The sequence below is a fragment of the Anser anser genome (assembly GCF_964211835.1).
Source record: "Anser anser genome assembly, chromosome: 2".
In the NCBI taxonomy this organism is placed as follows: Eukaryota; Metazoa; Chordata; class Aves; order Anseriformes; family Anatidae; genus Anser; species Anser anser.
In genome coordinates, this window is record NC_139721.1 from 143974242 (window position 1) to 143997425 (window position 23184).

The window sequence follows — 23184 nt, forward strand, 5'->3', positions numbered from 1 at the left end:
TTACTTACAAATTACTTTTTACACTCAGTGCTCATTTCTCTTCCTCTTGAGCACTATTGACTCTGAGGGTGTTTTTTTTCTCTTGCTTGTCCATCTTTCATTTCCACATTTGTATGCACCCAGAGTATCAACAAGAAGTCTCAACGAGCAAAGCGTGTAAGGGCTCACGGAATCTACTTCTTCCTTGCTGATTCCCAGAGGATAAGAATTCCACTTTATTTCCATGTTATTTCACATTCACTGTGCACATTACTGCTCTAACTTGTCTAACTTACTGCATTACTGCTATATTTCATGCTGATTTGTTTGATAATATGCAATGAAAAGATAAGGCCACAAGAAGTTGCATTTTAAATAAATGCAAGGAGGTACTGCAGGGTAGTCAAGGCATCTTCGTCTCATTTCATAAGGGACCATGATGCATGCTTTCTGTGTCTTTATTTTGGGGCACTACAGGACCTTAGAACCAGCACAGTATGTATGTCCTAGATATTTGCTAACTGTGTGCCTGACTACAGAGAGAATTAGGAGGACAGGGACTAGTGAGGTCAAATCTCGCTCAACAGCCTTTGCAAAGGTTGGACGGCTATGTACTCATTTGTTTTGAACTCAAACTATTTCTAACCTAGAAAGGTTTTCCCAGTTCATTCAATAAGATCCCCTTTGATGAAGCATTTCTAGATAAAAGTTGGAACTACCCCTGGGGTGGGAATAAACAGAATTGTATATCTAAGAATCAATATTGATTCATTTTTCAAAATAATTTTATTTTGAGAACTTATTTTTGCCCTGATTTATTTTTTCTAATCTCTGGATTTTTTCATACATTAAGATTATATCCAACCTGACTACCTAAGCTTTGGTGTAAAAGGTTCCAAAGGGATTTCTAGAACTATCACAACTCAATTTGTACTTCACTTAAAATTATTTTTAAAACAAGTAAAATCACTTAAAATGATTTTTCTAGGTACCTCAGTTATTATTTGAGATCCAGAAGTCTGTCTGAGTTCTTCTCATGTTACATATCAGTTCAGAAACATGCTATAAAGCCAAATCAATTCTCAGTTATATCATCTAACAACAATGCCTTCAGCTGCTTTTGATAAATATGCAGATTTACAAATCCACAAATCAGACTGCAGTACTTCATCAGCATTCTCTACTGGCACATTCCTATCCAAAAAGATTTTCCTAGAAAGAGCAGAGTGTATACCCTGACTTAATAGACTAAATTTAGACAGTCAGACTTTAAAATCTTTCATTCATCACTTCCTAATTCCAATAGAATCCCACTTACATTTTCAGGTTAAAGACATTTTCCTTAAATGTCATGAGAATTATAAACTATTTTCATTATGAAGATGCTGATTAAAATTTATTTAATAGGCTATTTATTTTATATTTTTTTTACCCTCTTCAACTGATTTGAAAGACCTGTTCTATAACACTATATTTTGTTTTTCTCTAATTTTAAAAAATGCAGTACTACAAAACTTACCCAGACTCACTGAAACTGAAAATTGAGTAAGGACTGCAGGACTGGCCCCCCTACTAAAAAAGCCCAAGACACATGGTGTTGAGATTAACAAAACAAAGTAAGTAAAGCAGCTATGACTTGGCACAAAGTTTGACAAGCTGCAGAAAAGCAAATGTTTAAATAACTGAAGTGGTACTGATTTTCTATTCACAACCTTTTCTCTCCTAAACAGTATCATATTCTTTTCCAGCACATTTAGATTGCAAGTCAAGCTGTGTTTTATTTTTTATTATAATAAACCCAGTCAGTTTACTGTAACAAAGACATACTAGTGGTGATCAGTGTGAAAGCCAGTACGAAATCAGGCTAGGAAAAAAAAAGTCCAATGGTAAAATAAAGGACCAGCCGTCTGGAAAGTTCCTGAATCATGTAAAAAGAAAATAAAAGGCTGTGTTCTTATGAGACTAATGCAGAATACAAAAATATTTTAAGACAAAACTCTGTATCTTTGCCTATAATGTTTGTTAACAGCAGCAGCAAATCTTTCTAAATAATGTTGCATTTAATTATTTTCCAAGTCCTCCTAAAAAAAAATCATGTTTTTTAAAAAATAGTTTTAGTATTGTTGTTTATCTGTTCTTCTCAAAATACCACATGCACAAAATAAAACTCTAACATATTTTTGCTATGTTTTATCACTTGAAAAACAATTTCCTGACCCATCACCCCCCCCCCAAAAAAAGTATATTAAATCTATGGGGTATTAAAGGGTTTTTGTATATTTTATCAGATTTTCAGTAAATGATGGTTTACCAAAAATACTATATATGTAAATATCTTACCATATTTTTAGCTAATAGCCTTCCATTTTCAAGTTCTGCCTTCATTTGTTCTTGAATTTCAATCAACTAGAATATAAACACATGAGAATTAGTGTTGGATTTCATATTATAAACAGGCATAGTTCTCTAAAATTTCTTTCTAGATACAGTCTCCCTGATCAAGAGACTACATGCGGACAAGCATTTTTATATTATAACTGGTCGCAGATGGGGAGCTGGACTTACAGCTGGATACTTTTATGGTAGGATTTAATAATGCCGCGAGTCACACATAGAAAGTTCTTTTGATGTAAGCAAAATAGAGTGTGATGTCACACGAGGTAGGAAGACAACAAAAACATTAGAAACAGACTTCATTGACTTAAACTCTCAGAAATGTGGCTAACGGTCAATGAGTTGTGGCAACTTGTTACAGTCATACAGCAGTGGCAGTGGCAATCCTTCTGTTACACATTTGTGTAACAATCAGCACACATCTGTATAACCTGCAGTGAATTCTAACAGGTCCTTGTAAAATACACTTTGCCAGTCAAATTATACATTTAACCTCACCGAGGACAAAGGACTGTGCCTAAAGAACAATTTAAGAAGGACTTTAAAACGAGCCTTCACAAGTTCCAGGATCAAGCTTGGTTAAACAGTTACACTGCATGGCAAAGCGTCCTTAGGTTCTGCTGGTTTTGAGCTGTCAGAGCTACTGTCACTTGGGACTTGCAAGTTAAACATCTATATTTCTCAGCATCACGAAGAACAGAGTTTGTTACTTGCTGAATTTGCATTTAGAACATATTTAAAAGGGGACAATGTTGAGTACAACACTGTCATTCATTTTCTTTCATAAAAATGGAGAAACGCTCCCCTTCAGCATAATAACCTAGAAGCTGGAATGCTCAGCCACAAATCAGGGCAGCCTACATTGTATGCCTCTGGGAGTTTTATGGGGCTTGATTACAATATCCCAAGTCATGGAAAAGTAGCTTAACTACCACTCTATGATGAGAATAAGCCACCAGTTCTGTTCAAGCTGTGCCATTGGACTCAAAGAATATGAAATTCATGAGACTAGATACAGAATACTCATGCATGAGCTTCATAACATAGCAAAGCTGTGACTACATGAGAAAGGGAGAACATTGTGTTTTGACTTACTAGATCATTTATGAATTTTACATTAGATTACGAACTACGAGGAAAAAAAACACCAAAGAAACAAAACAACAAACCCCCACTATGCACACACACACAAAACCCAAACAAAGGTACTCAGCAGTAATCCAAAGAACAAATCTACAGAAAAGTTCCTTCCTCTATGCTGAGTACCCTCGCCTGTCGTCTAGAGATTACGGCTCTTCTGTGCTTGCTCTTCCTGCACCCAGTTTTGAGGTGAATATTTTCCAGACAGAACACAGTGTAAACTAGCAGTTAAATCACTGGCATATAGAACTATGTGTTCAAATGTCCTCAAGTTCACCAGAACCCTAGGCAAGTGCTCTAGTCCTTATGAGAAACTCAGTGCTTGCCATCACTTAGGAAGGTTTGAGAGAAATCAGGGAGGCAGCTGCCCACAGGTAGGGCACAGCCTGGCTGCTTGGGCACAGGAAGAAGTTTCAGGCTCCAAGTCCCACCTACAAGACATTGGTCAGTATTTTCTAGTTAGTCATTTAAGAGACAGAGCTTCCAACATGCTTCACCATCACTTACTACCAGCTGATTCAACACTGAGTCTGCTTCAAATCCTATTTTTAAGTGTCAACTTTTCCCTACATAGCATCCATAGCATACTAATGTCTGCATCAACTTTGTGAACTCAATTTCTGGAGTGAAATTCCAACTGCTGGGCACTGCAGTAGTGCATGTCTTCCTGCCTGGCTCCTCTTTTTAAAGATGAAAGAAGAATTTATACATATTCTGCCTATCAAGTGAACACCTTTCAGTGGGATATGCAAAGGAGGGAAAAAAATGTCAGAAACTTCAATAATTTGGTTAATCCTTTAGAACTGTAGTTTTTCTTTTGGGAATAGAAATGATCAGATACATTATCAGAATTATAACGCAAAAGAGCTCTCCAAAGGCTTCTGAAAGCAATACAGTCTTACATTTTATCTAACTTGACTGTGAAGAGACACCTATATGGATAGTTTTATTGGAGGAAGTTTCGGAGGAAAGAACATGATCCAAATTTACACAAGCGCAGCACTTTCAAATCATGTAAGAGGAAGGTAAAAGTGTTCCTATGCTTTGACTCAAACCCACAGACTGAGGTAGTATCTATGGGAAGGTACTGCATGTAAGAATGCCCTCCATTGTATGGAGATGAAGTGAAGGAAAATAAAGAGTAAGTTTCTGGAAAAAATTTCCCATGAGTGAAAAAATGGAAAAAAAATGTACTATATAAAATATTATTTGGACTTTGCAACTGTAATAAGAAGAAATGTTCAATATAAGAACTGATGACAGTCACTTTCTTTACAGCATAATCAGACTTCAAACCTAAGCGGGCTCCCCGAGCACAGTCAGACCTAAACATCAACAAAACTAACAGAAACATCCCTTCTTTGACAGACTAGTGCGTTAGACAGACCAATTAATTTTCCACTTCTGATTTTAGATTTCATGTATAGGATCCTGATAGTTTTAAAACTTTAATTAAATTAACTTTTCAATACTCTTGTAAAGATAAGTATTTTCAGAGTGGGGAACTTGGTCATAGAAGACAGATTCATCTAAGGTCACAAGGAAAGTCAATGGAAGGGATGATTTCAGAACTCCAGTGCCTCAGTTGTCATCCATCCCCCACCCACGCCCCCAAACCCTTCTTTAAATGTGATTTTTTTTGGTGAGAATTTAGTAATGCTGGAATGAGGACATAGAGGCATCACTATTTCTGTTATTCTTTACCACAAAGTGACTTTTCTACAAAACCTTTTGGAAATGTTTGACAGAAGGAATGTTCTTCATAGGAATTTAGATTTCCTATTAAAAATGAATAGGTCTCAGGAATGACAGCTATACACTGTCAAAAAAAGTCATTTGAGAACTATCACAACATAGAAAGCTGACTGGAAATATATCTAGATGTTATACCAGGAAGACGCTAGGACCTGTCAATGTTTTATTGAGATCACTTATTAATGAATACATATTAGCATTTAAAAGTTATTTTAAAATGATTTTTATAATTAGTTCAGTTACTGTTTGCTCATATAACACATAAACAATAATTCGTATACACTAACAACTCTATATATAGCATATATCTATATATATATCTATATATATCTATAAATAGCAGAATGTTTAACAAATCACAGGTTACCAAAATTAACCTTTATTTTTTTTAAGTAACTATCTATTTGCATATACTCTTCTTCTTTCCCTGCCTTCAAAAGGTTACCGAATATGTTTCTTTTTATATTAAAGTCATCAACCATTTTACTGTAGTTTATTGAGGTTCAGAATTTTCACTGCATTTTAACAAAAGTATATGATATGATGGGATGAGAAACCACCATACTCATTCAAAGAACACTAATTCATTATTACCCTACAGCAAGTTACACTACCATAAAACAAAATGTATCGTCATTCAAGTTAAAGTCTATTTCTCAGCTTTCCAGCACTGTTTGGTCTATACGCTGCTAACAGTCCAAGCTCATTACTGTTCTACCAGGAGCGTAGCTCATAAATGCAAAAATTACAGTACCTTTTGAATAGTTCGCTCATCAGATTCCATTTTTGATCGCATGCTTTGAACTTGTCTATCTGAAAACAAGAGGAGAAAGAGAAAAACCATGAAATTACATGCCCACATGAATGTATGCAAAATGTTTGCTTCAGGTCAGTCTATAAACCCAGTGGAATGTGCGGTGGATGAGAGCCCTGGCAGAACGGTGACCTTCACAACCGCCCTTGACATTCACAGCCTTCTTCCTGCTGTTCAGCCGGCTGGTCAGATAGAGATTAAGGAGTAAGTTCAAGAGCCAAGTGTGACTGAGTGCCCACAGCTTTTCATTATTACTAATTCTGGACATCCTTGCTGTTAGTCACAGCCAATACAAAGTGTTTTAGCAGGTGGTTCTTTATTGCTCATACAAAACTACCAAAAGATGAGAAGCACCATTGAATCAGATGATAAACAAGAACCAGGAATACTTTCTATATCAAATTCATCCTGCCACTATTAAAGGTGATACCGAGTCTCATCTATATGGACATAACAAAACTAAACAGCCAAATACTACTCTACTGCCATGGTTTCCAGTCTTCCATTAAATATTTCACGCTGCCAATATATGAAAAGTAATTTGTAGGTAAAGACTGTACGTTGTATTTTAAGGGGAAAAAAGGCTCCTTTTAAGAACTGTAATAAGGCAAAGGTATGAAAGGTAGTGACAGCTTATTTGATAGAAACTAATCTGTTAGAAAACTTCCACAGAAACACAAAAGTTGGTAATTAGATGAAGAAATGCATATTCAGATATTTTACAAAGCTCAAAAACTACTCTAGAGAGAGTAGGTTTTAATACAGTTCCATTACAATAAAATAATAGACTATTATTTTAAAATATCAATATCTACATCCAACACTTTTCTATTTCAGTAACTTTACCACATGTATCTGCCACAAAATATGTACTCTAACCACATTGCTAGGCAATATTAGAAGTCTCAAAAGCCACAGCAAATATTCCTTTGTCATAAATTAAAATTATGTAAATATATGCATTAAAATTAGAATAAATATGTATGAATTTCTGTACAAATACACACAAAATTAGCATTCAATACCAGAAAAAGACAACAGCACAGAAATGAGTTGCTATCCTTCTGAAGCATGTTAACAATTAATTCCAACTTTAGTAACATTTCTTACATGTTGCATTTAAGCTGATCATCTTGATCTAACAGCAGTTTAAACTTTAACCTAATACATATTTTTCTTTTTCAGACTGTTTCAGAGAATTTTCAAGACGAGAAATCTCGTTGCCCGGTTTAAAAACCTCTTCACTGAAATCCTCTCTCTCCTTTTCAGACTTTTTTTTTTCATGGTCATCATCTTCAAAGACAACCTAAAAGATTGCGATGCCTTGAATTTGTATGTAAGGAATCAAGGATTTAAACGCTGCACTGGTATAATATTATACAACACAGTATCATATAATTTCTGAATTCTATTACAGAGTCATAATATGAATAGAAAAAAAAAGTTGCGACTCTAAATGGGTCCCCGCTAGAAGAAAGGCTGCAGTACATTATATACAAAGACCATAACACATGGGGACATTTTATTGACAGGAATAATGCATATCATACTGTTTGTGTGCCCTCATCATTCAGGTCAATTTATTATGGAGGCTGTGTCCAGGAAGGCAGCTGGGGCCTATCCACCCACACTTCCCCCTGCGTTTATGAAGTGCTGTCCGTAACTAGGCAGGCAGGAGAGGCTGTGGACAGGCAACACCAGGGGGTTGCAAAGTGCATGGCGAAGGAGGGGGGCTTGTTGCCTTTGTGCCATTTCTCAGTGACAGTGCTGCCAGTGTCATGAGGAGCACATCACATGTCAAAGCGGTGAAGTTTTCAGGCTGGGAGCCGCATGGAGTCCATCAGGCCTTCTGATATCAACACAGTTGGTTTTCTACTTGGTGTCGGAGCCACCCAGAGGCAATTCATATTCTGAACATTAACATGGCTTTGCATGCCTGTCACACATAGACCGTGCAGGGGTTTAATGCTATTGAAGACTACGGTTTAAATCTCTATGCAAACAGTGATTACCTTGTAAGAAGGTTCCAGGATAACATACAACAAAAGACTTTAAAGTTATAGTTTTAGTAAAGCAAACTCATTTACATTTTTATTATGCGTGTCCTTTGTTTAAATCTTGCCACATCCATTATGGAAAAGACTTCTTATGCAACTGAAGCTTATTGGGACAGCTACTCTTTTTTTCTTGTTGGTTTCAAAGCTATTGAAAACATTTGAATATATTGTCTTATGGCTGTCTAGATTTTACTGCCACATATTTCTTTTAAAATTATAGAAAAGCTTTCAAGCTGGCACGAATCTTTATAGTAATACCAGAATATTAACTAACTCCTGAAACTATTTAAAATATTAACACAAAAGAGAAGACTCAGACAGCAATTACTCTGCTTACTAAGGAAAACTTAGGATATTATTTGCTTTGCCTGGTAAAAATATGTACTCTTTTTAAAAAATTTCTTGCAAATAAAAGTGTTAAGGAACTTTGAAAACAAAATTCAGAGGTTTTCAAATGACATATAAACTTGAACTATAATGTATTTATGGGTAAAATTTAGTCTAGAACTTTATGTTTTTCCTCAGAAAAGACAGTTTTGATCTCCTGTTTACCAGAACAAATTATCAATGTATTATGCAAAGCCACAAAGTTTTCACCGATTTTATAAGAAATCATGTAAATAAAATGTCAAGTGGTTTGAAAAGTAATTCATACTACTTTGTGTCTCCCCTTCCTTTACTGAAGAAACAGTAGCAGCTTACATAAAGACCCAATATTATTAAAAAATGTTACTTTTAATAATGCAATTTTTTTTTTTGGAACCCTAATAAAATGCTTGAACATTATTTCGTTGTAAACGGTCTTTATGCAGTAAGAAACTTTCAATTAGTCTTCTGAGATAATTACTAGATTGCATGTTTTTACTGAAAACTTTTACCAAGAGAGACTAGCACAGCCTAGGGAAACCAATAGTGCTAAGGAAACAGCACAAGTAATATTTGAGTAATTAACTAAGACTATGATCTGTCAGTGGTCAACTTGAAACCCTGCAAAACAAACTTACTTTTAAGCAACTGTTACAGCTCCTAATGGGCTTAGGTATTTGTTCCCTCACCCAGGCTATATTTGAGCATCAACAGCTGATGCTCAGAGAAGACCCTTTAGTCTTAGACAAACTAAAACGATTTGAAATGGAAATTGAATGAGCTTTAAATGGTATCGCAACTATAAGCGTGGTCATAATATTTTACTGTTTTAATGAAAGGCTGTAAACTACACACAAGACGCTTTCTTCCCAAACTTCCCCTTTGCACATTACTTAGGCAACCTTTAGCTCTAGCTCCACCATCTGCTAAGCCCAAGAACTGCAGGTCATTAACTATTCAGTCTCCTGCTGCAATGAGGACACTCATTAGCAAAATGAACAAAGGGACAATTTTCTGTAGCTACAGTCATCTGTTACACTTTGAGTGGCAGGTTTTGTAGCAATGTTCTCTCTACCATCTGCCCACAGCGGTAGCGTTTGGCTTGCTTAAACTGGGGAACTTTTAAGTTGTAAGAAAAAAGGGCGAGAGGTTGGAAGGCGATTATAGCGTGGCTTATACAGGATACTTCAACATTTCTCACCTTATCTAGTTTATTGCCTTCATTCTAACATTTTTACTACCTTAAATTAAAAAATTTATATTTTAAGCCTTAATAAATTCAACTATATATTTATTAAATATTAACTTTTACGTATTGTAGACTTTTACAATAATGCTTCTAATAGTACTAGATAGATCTACATACATAATTTTGGACTATAACAAAATTAAACCAGACTCATCCATTGATAAGCACAGTATTCTAGCCAAATAGTCCTTGAGGTAATACTAAGAGAATGTAGCTATTTGTTATGCAGTTGAGAACAACTCATTTGCCTTTGATATCTTGCAGTATTTAATATACTCTCAAAATAATTGTCTGTTTGAATAACAGGTATGATTTTTGTGTTTTTACTGCAAAGAAATAAAATGAAAATCACTGATGCTATCTTATGATACCAAACAAGAAAATATTTGAGCTTATGCTAGGCAAAATTATAAACTGAAGTTTGGATCTGCTGCTGATATATTATGAATTTGCCTTGAAAACAAAACCTATTGTTGAACATCAGTCATTTAAATTATGATGTACCTTTCCCTTTCTGAGGTATACTTCAGGTATTTAAAGCCTATTATTTATACCACAAGAGGGTGCAATTGTACAAGTTGTCGTGAAAAACACTCAAAATATACGAGTTTTGAGTTGCAAGGGAAATTATCATTTCAATGTTTATTTATATTTATTGCGGGAAATCATATATCCATAACATGTTACATAACACTTTTATAATTTTAAGTCTTGCACTGAGTATAGCTATACATCTCAAACGTTAAGGTTGAGTGTGAAAAGTTTTAGGATAGCCTATGGTCGAACACAAGCCATTGCTTTTCAGACAGTCACCCTCTTACTACACCCCCATCTTCAGATCAGCTAATGGATATATTCTAAAAGGGCTTCCAGTCTTGAAAATTTCAGGATATCAAGATGCCTTTATTCCTTTGGAAACACACTCCAATCAGCAATCATTTTCCTATGTGGTTTCATCTCCTAGCCAATGTGTTTGATTATGTCAAGTCTTTTAAATGTAACAAAATGGAGGCACCTGCAAGGATGGGATTAACAAGTAACTACTGGCCCAAATAGCTCTTTTTATCTTTTTAAAGCATGACAGAGCTGGAAAAAGAGTTAGGGTAGCATAGCTTTGGAGGGAGAATAGGCATTGCATTGCAAATTCCTTGACAGAGGAGAACAGAATGTTTTCTTTTGTATAAATGCAGAACCCTTGGAGAAGAAGCAGAGTTGATTCCTCATTTCCAGGTATTTTTTGAGATCTTTCACTGCTGAACAAGTGCTTTGCCCGAAGAAAATTTTACCTCTTTCAAAAATTATGCAAAGTGCAGGACCTAGACAGAATCCTATCTAATTGGAGTGACAAAGACAAATGTCAACAGTAGATATTTACCCTACAGGCTCCACAGTGCACATAACTAATGTAACGCTGAAGTTCTCCTAAGTGAAAACTTCACCACTGTGCCTCCTAGTTCTCCCTGTAGGAAAACGCCTTCATCCATGAATATCCACCTCTACCTATGGTCTGAAACTAGACTTCAAGGATCTTGCCACCCCTTTAGTTGAAGGTCACATAGCTAAACTTTAATGCATGACATACAAATGTAGCAAATTTAATGCTATCTTTTAAACAGTGCTACTAAATCAAACACCTTGCAAAAGTCTTGTGTTGACAGGTACCATCCAACCAAATGGGTATCCTACTGAAATAAAAAAAAAATCAGCTTTGTCAGAAAATTTCTTTTTTTTTGTAAAATCTGTAATGCTGATTAAAAAAAAAAAAAAGTCAGAGTAAGTTTTTCATTATGTTAACACACTTAATACAAACAGGACAGCTGTCTCCGGGGGATTCCTGAACCTAAGCTATTTGGGTTTCCTCATCTACAAATGCACATTCTCTGCAAATATTTTAAATCCTTTCTGGAGGCTAGTAAATTAGAAAGTAATTGTTACCCTGTGATATAGGCACATTGTTCTGCCTTCTTCTAAATGCAACACATCCTTTTTTAAAATGCCCCCAGGATTTTCACATTATAACCAATGCTACAATTTTCACCTAATAGTAAGCTCATGCAATTGCAGCTATTTCCTTTGCTCCCAATATGTTAAGAATATTTTGTCCTTAATATTGCCATTTATTATTCTTTCATTGATTCACTGTCTATTTTATACCCTTCAAAAACTTCCAATATTAGTTGGCATATTTTTTTTTTCTTTTTCCACATTTGTTATGTTATGCTTTAATTTACATGATTTGCTAATGACATCTTGCTGTGGAACTAAAATACGACTTGAGAAAAGCTGTCCTCTTTCTTGATTATGAAACTATGTCTGTCTCTTTGGTCACAAAACATTTTTTTTTCTTTGAGATTCCAGCTTTTTAATTCATATTCCTGTGTTCAGATTTTGAGCTTCATTCAGTTTCACTCACCAATGTGAATCAAGTTTTTGAAATATTCCCGTAATGTGCATGCAACACCACTTTCATACACCAGTGTGCTCACATATACCATCAGTTACTCATTTATCATTCCTTAGAAAACTATCTTCCTGTTCAGCAGTAAATTTCAAGGTCCAAAATAAGCATTTGGTTATATTCATTTAAATATTTTGTTAGAAAATTCTCATAGATTAAGCAATATAACTTAGAAAAAGAAAAATTTTCTAACCTTTGTCTTCACCTTTTTCTTCACATGATATAGATGAATACTTAGAGTTACTCTCTTTACCAGTTTGTCACTTGTAATAGAACCTCACCAGAAAGCTTTGTTAGTGCCATTTCAGGATTACAAGATTCTTACTGTGCAGTTGCCAAAAATTTAAAAAATGAATTTGTCTCTGATGTTGAAGACGACTCCTCTTATTTATTTATTTATTTATTTTTAGCTGCTTCATCTTTTATAAAAAGTTGTTTTAGTCAAAGATTTAGACTTTACAGGTAGAATTCTACCGCATTTCAATATTGTGGTTACATTACAACACATTGCTTGATGGCAGCATGACTATGCCTATTTCCCCTCCCTCTTGGTTAAATCCTGTTATTAGTGTATAGTTAATTAAAATTTTTCTTCTCTTCACATCCTCTGCCACTTCAAACTAATGTTTGTAATACTTGTTACACAAAAATTTGTAATACTATTTACCTTCTCAGCTTATGCTATTAGTGAGAATCTACACATGATTTTTTTTTGTTAAGCAGAACCCAATGCTTTCGAGACCACATGTGCATGTACCAATTTATTGCATCTGGCTCCAAAATGATGACCAACTGATAGCTTGGGTATCTTTACAGTGGGTTTCACAGCCATTACAGTTGGTATACACACACCAGTTGTTTAAGAGGTAGAGTCCAAAAGCTGCAGAACAATCTGATGATGCACTGAGAATTCTGCATTGCAGGCACTAAAAGTCTCCAAATACCTGAACTTGTGCAATTAAAAGCTGCAAGACAGTTTAAATTCTCCTGTCAAACTATCTGAATGATCAAAAATGTAACATCCAATTTCCAGTGGAAGTTACAAACATTTCTTTACACTCTGCTTTCTGATCCAGTCAGGTGCACTAAAAACACTCTCACCGAATCAGACCTTTTAAAAGATAGTGAACATACTATACCACTAAAATTCCACAGACTACTGTGATAATGACAACGCTGGTTCACATCCAGCCTCTTCCTCTTCTGGAGAATCTGAATCATAAGAAATGCAATGACAGCCTCCTATATGCACGTGGAAGACTTGATTGCAGTCTTTGTTACAGAGAACACTTAAATACACATATTTTCTTAAAGTAAGGCAGACTTATTGGGGTCAAATGAAGCAATGGAGAAATAAGCTGTATCACTGTTGACTGCTGTAGCTAACAAACCATTACAAGATGGAATTACTATCACTTCTTTCTGTATGTGAGAACTACTGACCTGGTTTAAATATCCATTTCTAGAAAAGGTTGAATAGTTATGAATTCCAGCTGGAAAGAGAGCTCATTTCCTACAGGGTACATCTGCAACCCCACCTTTTTTCTTTACAGGTCATACTGTCTATCTTAGATGGCTGCCAGAAGAATTAGATGGCATTTTTAGATCTCATTAGTACTATACATCTCAATGATGTATAGGGAGCTGAGATGAAAAAGTGATCTAGTGTCAGGCTTTGCTAGAACCTCTTTAAAGCCTGAGACTGCTTTTCATCAGTCTAAGCCATATGTGAAGTTTTGAAAAGGTTTTATAGATTTCTCACATTTCAGTGAACTGCAGACAAGTATACTTAATTTGTGTAGGACATGTTTATGTTACAGAAGGGATAAAGAGATGATGTATGGACTTCTGTGGCTGAATTATGTTTACCGTTTGAAGGCTACAGACTGAATATTTAAGACAGTTCTTAGCCCTGGTATCTAGTTATTTTTGTCTGCATTTGTGGGGGAAAAAGAATCATAATTGAAAAGGGCTTTTCGTATCTATTAATGGTAGTAACCAAGTAACTGTCATACTCAGATAACTTCTATTGCAGGAGTTAAGAAAAAATAAACATGAAAGATTTTAATCGTCATTTGAATACTCGAAATGCCAGTTTAAATGATTAACAACACAATTCTGAATAAAATGATTTATTTCAGAAGTTATTTAGAGACAGAAGGAACAAAGAGAAACATGAGAAGTAATGTAAGTAAATTCTGTAAGAAGCAGTAGGACAGAGACGGACTTTTTGTAACTGAAATGTTCATGTATGGGACAAAAACAGCATTGAGAGCAATATTTTATGAAAGATTTATAATTTCTAAAATGTTTTTGTTAAGTATTTATAGAAGTGTTTTTTATATATATATATATATATTATTTTATTAAAAAATAGACCAAAAGAGGCAGTACAACTACAAACCCTTGTTCAGACTATCACTGATATAAAATTGTGTGACATTAATAAAGTACTGTAGATTATCTTAGTCAAAGTACTTACCTTTAGTAAGGGTAGTGTGCTAGTATTTTCCCATCCTAGTGTTTTCTATAAAAATAATGAGACTAGAAGTATACTTTGTAGAAGGTGTTTAAATTTAAAGATTTCCACATTCAGACAATGAGTTTATGATTTATTTATTTTTTTTAAAAAAAATACCATTTTAGCCCTTCCTTTTTCTTGACATTCCTGCAGTCTTCTTTCCAGATTTTTAATTATGGACTCCTTCTCATGCAGTTTGTTACGTAAAAGCCTCAAAAGCTTTCCTGGTGAACATTCTGTGTCTTCTGTATTTATGTTGTAATACTTCTATTACAAGAAGAGATTCTTGAATGAGAGTTTTGCATAAGCCACACAGACCTTTTTTTTTTTTTTTTTAAATTCTACAGATTTTTTTCTTTTGTAATTTGAATACATCACGGGACATATTTTACATTCCAGAGTTCTTTGTGGTATTGAAAATAAAATTTTACTCTATCTGACATTTCAAATATTTAAGCGAGAAGCATGTTATATCTAATACACAATCTATAATACCATAGAAAAATACAAAGAAAAATTGGAAAAAATGCATATTTAATATATTAAAAATATAGACATATTTAATACTCATATAATAAAGTATGCAGAAAGTACAGCATACATACAGTGTAGCAAGATCATAGAATGGTTTGGTTTGGAAGGGACCTTAAAGATTTCCCAGTCCCAACCCCCTGCCATGGGCAGGGACACCTCCCACCACACCAGGTTGCCCAAAGCCCCATCCAGCCTGGCCTTGAACACCTCCAGGAATGGGGCATCCACAGCTTCTCTGGGCAGCCTGTGGCAGTGCATCACCACACTCTCCCCTCTTTTAGTATAAAACCACTACCCCCTGTGCTAACCCTACACCCCCTGACACAGAGTCCCTCCCCAGCTTTCCTGTAGGCCGCCTTTAGGCACTGGCAGGCCGCTATAAGGTCTCCCTGGGGCCTTCTCTTCTCCAGGCTGAACAACCCCAGCTCCCTCAGCCTGTCTTCACAGGAGAGGTGCTCCAGCCCTCTGATCATCCTTGTGGCCCTCCTCTGGACCTGCTCTAATACATCCATGTCCTTCTGGTGCTGGGGGTCCCAAAGCTGAACGCAGCACTCCAGGTGGGGTCTCACAAGAGCAGAGCAGAGGGGCAGAATGCCCTTCCTCGCCCTGCTCACGCTGCTTTTGGTGCAGCCCAGTATACGGTTGGCTTCCTGGGCTGCAAGTGCACGTTGCCGGCTGATGTCAAGCTTCTCGTCAACCAACACCCCCAGGTCCTTCTCCTCAGGGCTGCTCTCAATCCATTCTCCACCCAGCCTGCATTTGTGCTTGGGATTGCCCCAGCCCAGGTGCAGGACCTTGCGCTTGGCCTTGTTGAACCTCATGAGATTCGCACAGGCCCACCTCTCAGGCCTGCCCAGGTCCCTCTGGGCGGCATCCCTTCCCTCCAGTGTGTTGACTGCACCACACAGCTTGGTGTCATTCACAAACTTGCTGAGGGTGCAATTAAGATAAACTACTAAAATGTTAACTTCTGCATTACTGGCATTTATTTTTGCTTCTTGATTGCACTAGTAAAGTGCTTAAATTGCATTAAAGCATTAAAAAAATAAGCATCCACAGTGGATGATTTACTTCCTATGTAGTCAAAAAATAAAAATAAGATTTTCAAAGAAAAATATGTGCAGCCTCCCGTTATACAGAAATGCATATCCGTGGTGGTATAGGGCCAACAACTGGCCATTAGGAAACACTAAGCTTAAAAGTGTGTGTGAGCTTTTCCTTCATGAGTACCTAAGCACCTAGTTTACTTCTTTTTCCACGGTCAGGTGATTAAAAATTGATTAACTTTCTTAAAATATTAATATTAGCAGCAATATCTAGTGCAATACCTTAAGAATCGTAGCACTCACTGATGAATTGAAAGAAGCAGGGTTCAATTCTTTCTCCAGCTACAGTGGAGTCAAACTCAGTTCTTCTTTCTCAGAGCACCCTACCTACTGAGCTAGCATGCCTAGCATGGGGTGAATCTTTACCTGGTTGCTGAACCTGGTCTGAAATTATCCAAGAGTAGTGCAAGATTTTCCAAAGGGAAAGAAAAGCAGAAGGAACCTGACCCTGCAATTCAGTTCCCTGCTGCTACTACACACTCCATGGAATTCAAAAGCTTTTTTTTTTTTTTTCCACACACAAAATAAAGCTTCCATTATTCCAGATGGTCTTTATAGCAGTTACTTGATCATATGTAGACGTTCACATTTTAGCTTTCACATTTTGCTTTTTTAATAGAAGAAGAAAGATAAAATTTAAGTTCCATCCAAAAGTTGGATCATTATTATTGTTCCCATTACACTCAAACATGTTAATAAAAAAGTTTGTGGCACAGTCCCTAGAGGGCAGTAGAAAGTCACTTTGAGTGCCCATGATCAGTCATCAGTCATCATCATCTCTATCTGGCAGCCTCAGTGTTCAATTATCAAATTTATCAAGATATTTTCAATTTTTGTTGAATGGAATTTTATGTGATCACTATGCTTCTGCTTCTGAAGAGACCCAGTCATAGACTGTCTACATTTATAGTAACATAACTACAAAAGCAGAGGATTTTTTTTTTTTTTGCCTTTTAATGGAACAGACTACATTCTATATTACGACAACTTCACCCACCTCTTACAGCTGTCACATCTTTACTGTGAATTCAAACAAGTTTACCTTCCCACTGGCCAGTAGTTCCAGGAAATCCCTTCATTTGCTCTGGTTTACTATCCTCATGCAAAAATAAGTGCTGACTGCCTATATGGGTCTAATCCTTTTTTTTTTTTTTTTTTTTTTTTAATATTTTGTGGTCATTTATTTTTCAGTAGCCAAGAAATGCAAAGCTGTGCAATTTTTGCTTTCTTCCACTGATGCCTACTAATATACTCCTTATGTATGAGGTAGTAACACTGTTACTTATCTAAAACTATATTCAAGAATGCTAAACTGCGCATTTTAATACTAGAGGGGGGAAAAACAGCACTTGTAAAAACAGTATTTTCTGCCCATTATATTCTTTCTACTTAATATAGTTTACATACTTAGCCTTCATGGAAAATTTAAACATCTCCTTCTCCAGATTTAGGGAGTGTACCGACTTATGACATATTACTACTCCAATCAGCAGTCTACTACCAGTTTAATGGTTAAAACCCACCTCAATATTTCCTCTGAGAACAGCCAATGCATCGCATAACTGTTGTTGGTAGCTCTGACAAATTTGGATTTCTTTCTGCAATTTGATGAGCAATAATAGGAGGCAGACAATCACTAAATAATCAAACCCAAACAAACAAAAATAAAAAACAATAATAATAAAAAACAAAGAACTTGAACTGTGCCTTCTTTTTCTTTTAAGAAAATGAAATACTACTAAAACTCTTGAATTTCAAAGAAAAAATACTAAGCTTATGTTCCTTTTCTATCATTTTTTCCCCCTGACACATTCTTCAATCCCTTTTCAGCTTTTGGCTAATTATCAAACTGTATTTCTTCCTCTACAAAAGGTAGGTTCCCAACTGCTTTAAATACAAGCACTTATTAAATAAGGGTTGTTTCAGATGTTTAAAATGGGAATTCACACCTTTATTTATTTTTTTTAACTTTTGCTTCTTTATGCTCGTATCAGAAGCTTAAAAATGAGGTTGAATCTTTACACATACTTCTCCCTCGTAGTGAGTGCACCCTAGTTTCAACATGATTGCCTACAAGCATTAATGCTGACATGGATTGTGGTCCATGAGACCCTGAAGATCTCATGGAAGGTCCTAAAGATCACTGAATATGTATTTTCAAAGAAATGTATGGGAAAAGAATAGTAAATAATGTATGCACACAAAGTGTGCTACATTTCTTGCCTATTACAATATTATTATGAAAAATTTTACTAGAAATAACTACCCTAGAATTTAAGATGTTTTCATAGCTATCACTGTTAGTATGCAGAGTACAACATAATCCGTTTTAATTGCAAATTTGCAAAAGACACCTTAGTCATTTTTTTAAAACTATGCTAGCATTTTACTTTATTTTCTTATTTTCAATACTTCTGTGAATTGCTTTTTATTAAGTAAAATATCATATTAACCCAAACAAGGAGGACATATGAATGAGAACTGGCATATATTGAAGGTTAACATATAAGTGAACGAGAATTTTTCTCTTTACCCGTTTATGAAAAGACTCAATGTCTGTCAGTCTATCTTTTACATATTTACAGAGATTTGAAGCCTGCTCTTCAATTTTTTCTTCATATTGTGCTTGAATGGTGCTTTTGTAGATGAACAAGTCTTGCTGGAGGGATTGAGTGAGCTAAAAATCAAACTCCTGTTATTATTTATTTTTATATACAAAGTAAGCTAGACAAAGAAAAGCTTAACTATTCCATTACTGTGTTCAAGACTATAATTATTCAAGGGTGGCATCATAGTTGTATCATCACTTCCCAAATCTCTGCACCTTAGGATGGGATGCGCAGAACTCCTCGCCGGAGTGAGATTACACTGTGAGAAGTACAACCAAAAGGAAAGAATGACTGTGGATGACCGTGGGCTACATTAACTTTAATTTAGTGCGCAGGGAGATTCCTTTACAATTTCAGCACAAGGAGATTCCCCAGGACCGGGGACCCCAGGACCGGGGACACCGCCGGGCCTCACCGGTGCTGGGGCTGGGGCTAGGGCAGGCAGCAGGGCAGCGCCGGGGCGAGGCAGCGGGCCCAGGGCTGCGGGCGGGCGGCGGCCGCCCCCGCCTCACGGCCGCTCCTGGCCGGGCTGGGCCCGGCTGGGCCGGGGCCGCCGCGCCGCACCCATGGCAACCAGTGCCCGCCCCCGGCAGGCGGAGCGGGACGAGAACGCTTCCGTTCGGGAAGGGGAAATGGCTGCGGTCAGTGGGGGCCCGCGGCCCCCTCGGGTGCGTGTGAGGGGCGTTTCGTCCGCTCGCAGCCCCCTCTGCGTTCCAGGTAATCTGTGAGCGGTTAGGAGCAGCTGGCTGCCCGTGGAAGGTGCTGGATTGAAATATAAACGGTTAGACCGTCTGGGAGGTGCACTGAGCGGTACCCGAGGAGAGCTGGTGCACTGTGCCTAAATTACTGACAGGTAAAGAACCACCCCCCCTCCCCGTCGTGGCATGTTGCAGAGGAATTGGTTAATTGTTTTAGGTGGTCATCGGGCACCCAAATGCCGCATGGATCATCCTGGAGTCGATGCTCCTCTCCCTCCTCCAGTCTGTTTGGAAACAGGTGAGAAGCCCAGGTGGGCTCTTTCAGCTACATCAGGACCAGAAGCAAATCTGGAGGAAATAGAGAATAGTGAGTTAGGTGCCAGAGGTGGAAGAAAGCCAAATTTCTTGCTGGTTATGACTGCAAGCTAGAAAAAGGTGATGTCAAACACATATAAGTCATGGTGAGTGGCTGATTTGCCTCCTGTGTAATAGCAAAGGTAGGTTTTGACTTCTTTTAAAATGTTTGAGACACCAGTGCAATGATCAGAAGCTGCACTGAATTTTCTTATAATTCTCCCACGATAAGAAATCCATCAGAGAATGGGCTAGATGGAAAAAACTACTTGGTTTTTAGTCTGTGTTTCAATACACTGTGATCTGCAGTGCTCTCAAATCAATAATTAGCATTTGCACTAAAAATCACTTTAATTTTGTTTGAACTCAAGTTGCACATAGAGAGAAAGTAACCGTTTAAGAACAAACCACATCAATACAGCACAATCCTATAAATATAGGAGCAAAATAATGGCTTATCTAGCAGAAACCATAAGGATTTTTAAATGGGATGAAATCTTCTAATTTTCCTAGGATTAACACCTATGTCTGCTCAATGTGGTATATAATCTTTATGGACCAGAAGTTATTACAAACTTTGTTTACATAATAAATCATCATTTATGATATTTGGAGTCATTAGCATGGATGAAATCTTTCTAATTGCTATGAATCCACAAGGTGTAAAGGATTCGTATGGCTTATAGAAAAAGTGTGCCTTCAATTTTGAGAATTAAAACAATTTTATTAATTGTGCCTCTTTTTTGCAATCTCTGGGCACCATTTCACTTTGTCCACAGAAGAAATATGGAAAGAGATAGAAACTAACGTGAAATTTAAAATGCTGGAATTTTTCTCTTTCTTGAGTTCAAGCTGATAAAGATGTAAAGCAACAATCTTTTTATATCAGAGAAATGTAATTGGTAAGAAATGGGCAAATGTCATCACTTACTACTTTCACAAATGCTACTAAAGTTAATATAAAAAGGGTTATGTCATTATAATGTCATTATGAAGTCATGTGCTGAGTAATAGTTTAAACTTATGCTTGTAACTCAGGTGTTCTCAGACCTTTTCTCTCAGTTTAGCAAAAATGATAAGGGCAAGTGAGTGAAAAGCAAAAATTGTTACTTGGCTTACAAATACCATTTGTAAGACTTGCCTTACTTTTAGGACACCTTCCAGCAATAATAATATATAGAAGAGTTCATTTTGTTTGGGGAAGAAGTGTAGTTTTCCACTGGAAACAGACAAAGTTTATTAACATAGGCTGTAGCATGATACATGGAAAACTGCCCCAAATTACATCTGTGTTACACTGAAATACAGGAATCAGATTAAAGGTTAAGAAAACTGTTTTTTGTAATCCCGTACATTGCTTCAATACATGTGAGAGGAACACTGGGGTACTGACCTGATGATTCACATTTATTTATAAACAGAAAATTCAACACTTTGCTTATGATGTATTTTATCCTGTCGTAGTTGTTTTCTTACTTTTGATTACAGCCCGGTCTTACTACTGTAACTACTATGTTTATGTTAAGTAGCTTGATGTTTCACACCTTAATTACTGCAGTCATAATAACCTTGTTTATTTAGAAACATCGTTGCTGTCTATACAAGGTCAGCTACTGAATCTTCTGAGATAATAATCAAAAGTTATTTGCTTATTGTCTTCGTTCATCAAATTCCCTGAAATGGATTTTATGATATTTTAACCTAGTTAGGAGCTGTTGAAAATGGATTTGGAACGGTGCTTGTGCCAAATCTTAAATAATAGCACTTATGACATAATAAAATACTGGCTTTAATTTTACAAAGTGAGGTTGGTTGTCTCTCCAGGACAGTTGCTCTTTCACTAGTGGGTTGGGTTTTCTCTTTCCTGTGGTTCCACAAGTGGGAGATGGGGCTTTTGCATCAGCACCACTCCTCACCATGGCTTCTTGCTGAGCTTAGATGAACTTGACCTCTAAGGTACTGATGTTTACAGTTGAACATAACATCTTTTTAAAACTAGATGCCCTTTTATTACTGAACTAAAACACAGTATTTAGTGTCCATTATGTCAGAATAGAACAAGAAAGCTTTTGTATCTGTGCATAATATGCCCGTTTGTCTCTTTAGCTTGGAAATGTCCAGATTCAACAACACAAGGGAATTGGCAAAACACGATAAAGCTCCTGTCCCGTTCAGCTACCTCAGATTTTGATTCAGATTCTAATTGTGATCATTTTACACATCCTGCCTCCTTTGACTGACAGTCATCAAGAGTCAATGTCAGGCCATGAATTTCTGACTGAGTCTCCAAGGTAACCAGGTTCATCGTCTGCTAACAGTTCTTGACATTTTTTTCTTATAAAAACAAAATTTGTCTTAGTCCTGTATTTCAGAGAAACAGATAGAGTAGGTTGCAACACAAGTATGACAACTCAAACAATGCATGTATTTCCTATTTTTTTTTCCAGATTGTCGGAGGCATTTTTGACCCAAAAGAAATACAGGAAGTCTATTTTATTCTCACTGCGTTGGAACAAGTGAACAGGTCTTCAGGTATATAGTTCCTTTTGAAGGCCATTAAAGCAGCAGCAAACTTCAAACAAGATATAAGAGACAGTTGCTCTTTGTTCAGACTAATGACATAAATCCCTCAAACAATTTGGTAAAAAAAAAAAAAAAAAGGTGTAGTAGCACTTTCAGAAGATGGGTATATTTGCAGGAGGAGAGAATGACAGATCACAAACCCCTTGGGAAACAGAAATAAATGGAACAAAGAAGCAGGATGAGATTTTACTGCACATACACAGATTAAAGTCTTAACCAAGCGATTTGCCATACTGTTATCATTATACCAAAATGGTCCTTGCATTCACAGGCCATCCTGTTTTCAACATACTGCTACTAGTATTTTGTTACCAGGATCCTTTCGTGAAATTATTTGCAATTATGTCATATCTGAAAGCCAAGGCTGTGAGTCAAGACTAAATTTATTCATTGCCAGGTTGTATCCATTTCATTTTGGCCAGTGCTGTCCTTTAACTTAATCAGCTCTTCTTGCTTCCTAGTATTTCATCTGTGAGATATTTATAGACAGCCCTTTTCAATCTTCTTTAGATAACGTAAGCCAAGAATGTTTGCTCTCCTCTTGTTAGGGTGTCACCGGTGCTGTGA

At 36.5% G+C, this 23184-nt stretch overlaps 1 protein-coding gene across 1 annotated transcript in view; it reads right to left on the minus strand.

The window, feature by feature from the left end:
• LOC310895560 (uncharacterized protein C10orf67, mitochondrial) overlaps positions 1–22339 on the minus strand; it is a gene marked incomplete at both ends in the record, with an annotated part of 38815 nt that extends 16476 nt beyond the window's left edge. The window contains 7 exons of the mRNA XM_083827029.1: positions 2320–2385; positions 6023–6081; positions 7244–7388; positions 14851–15000; positions 17897–17971; positions 18907–19050; positions 22253–22339. Of these exons, the coding sequence (XP_083683155.1) occupies positions 2320–2385; positions 6023–6081; positions 7244–7388; positions 14851–15000; positions 17897–17971; positions 18907–19050; positions 22253–22339 (726 nt within the window). The remainder of the gene's footprint in view (positions 1–2319; positions 2386–6022; positions 6082–7243; positions 7389–14850; positions 15001–17896; positions 17972–18906; positions 19051–22252) is intronic.
• Positions 22340–23184: the final 845 nt, after the last annotated feature.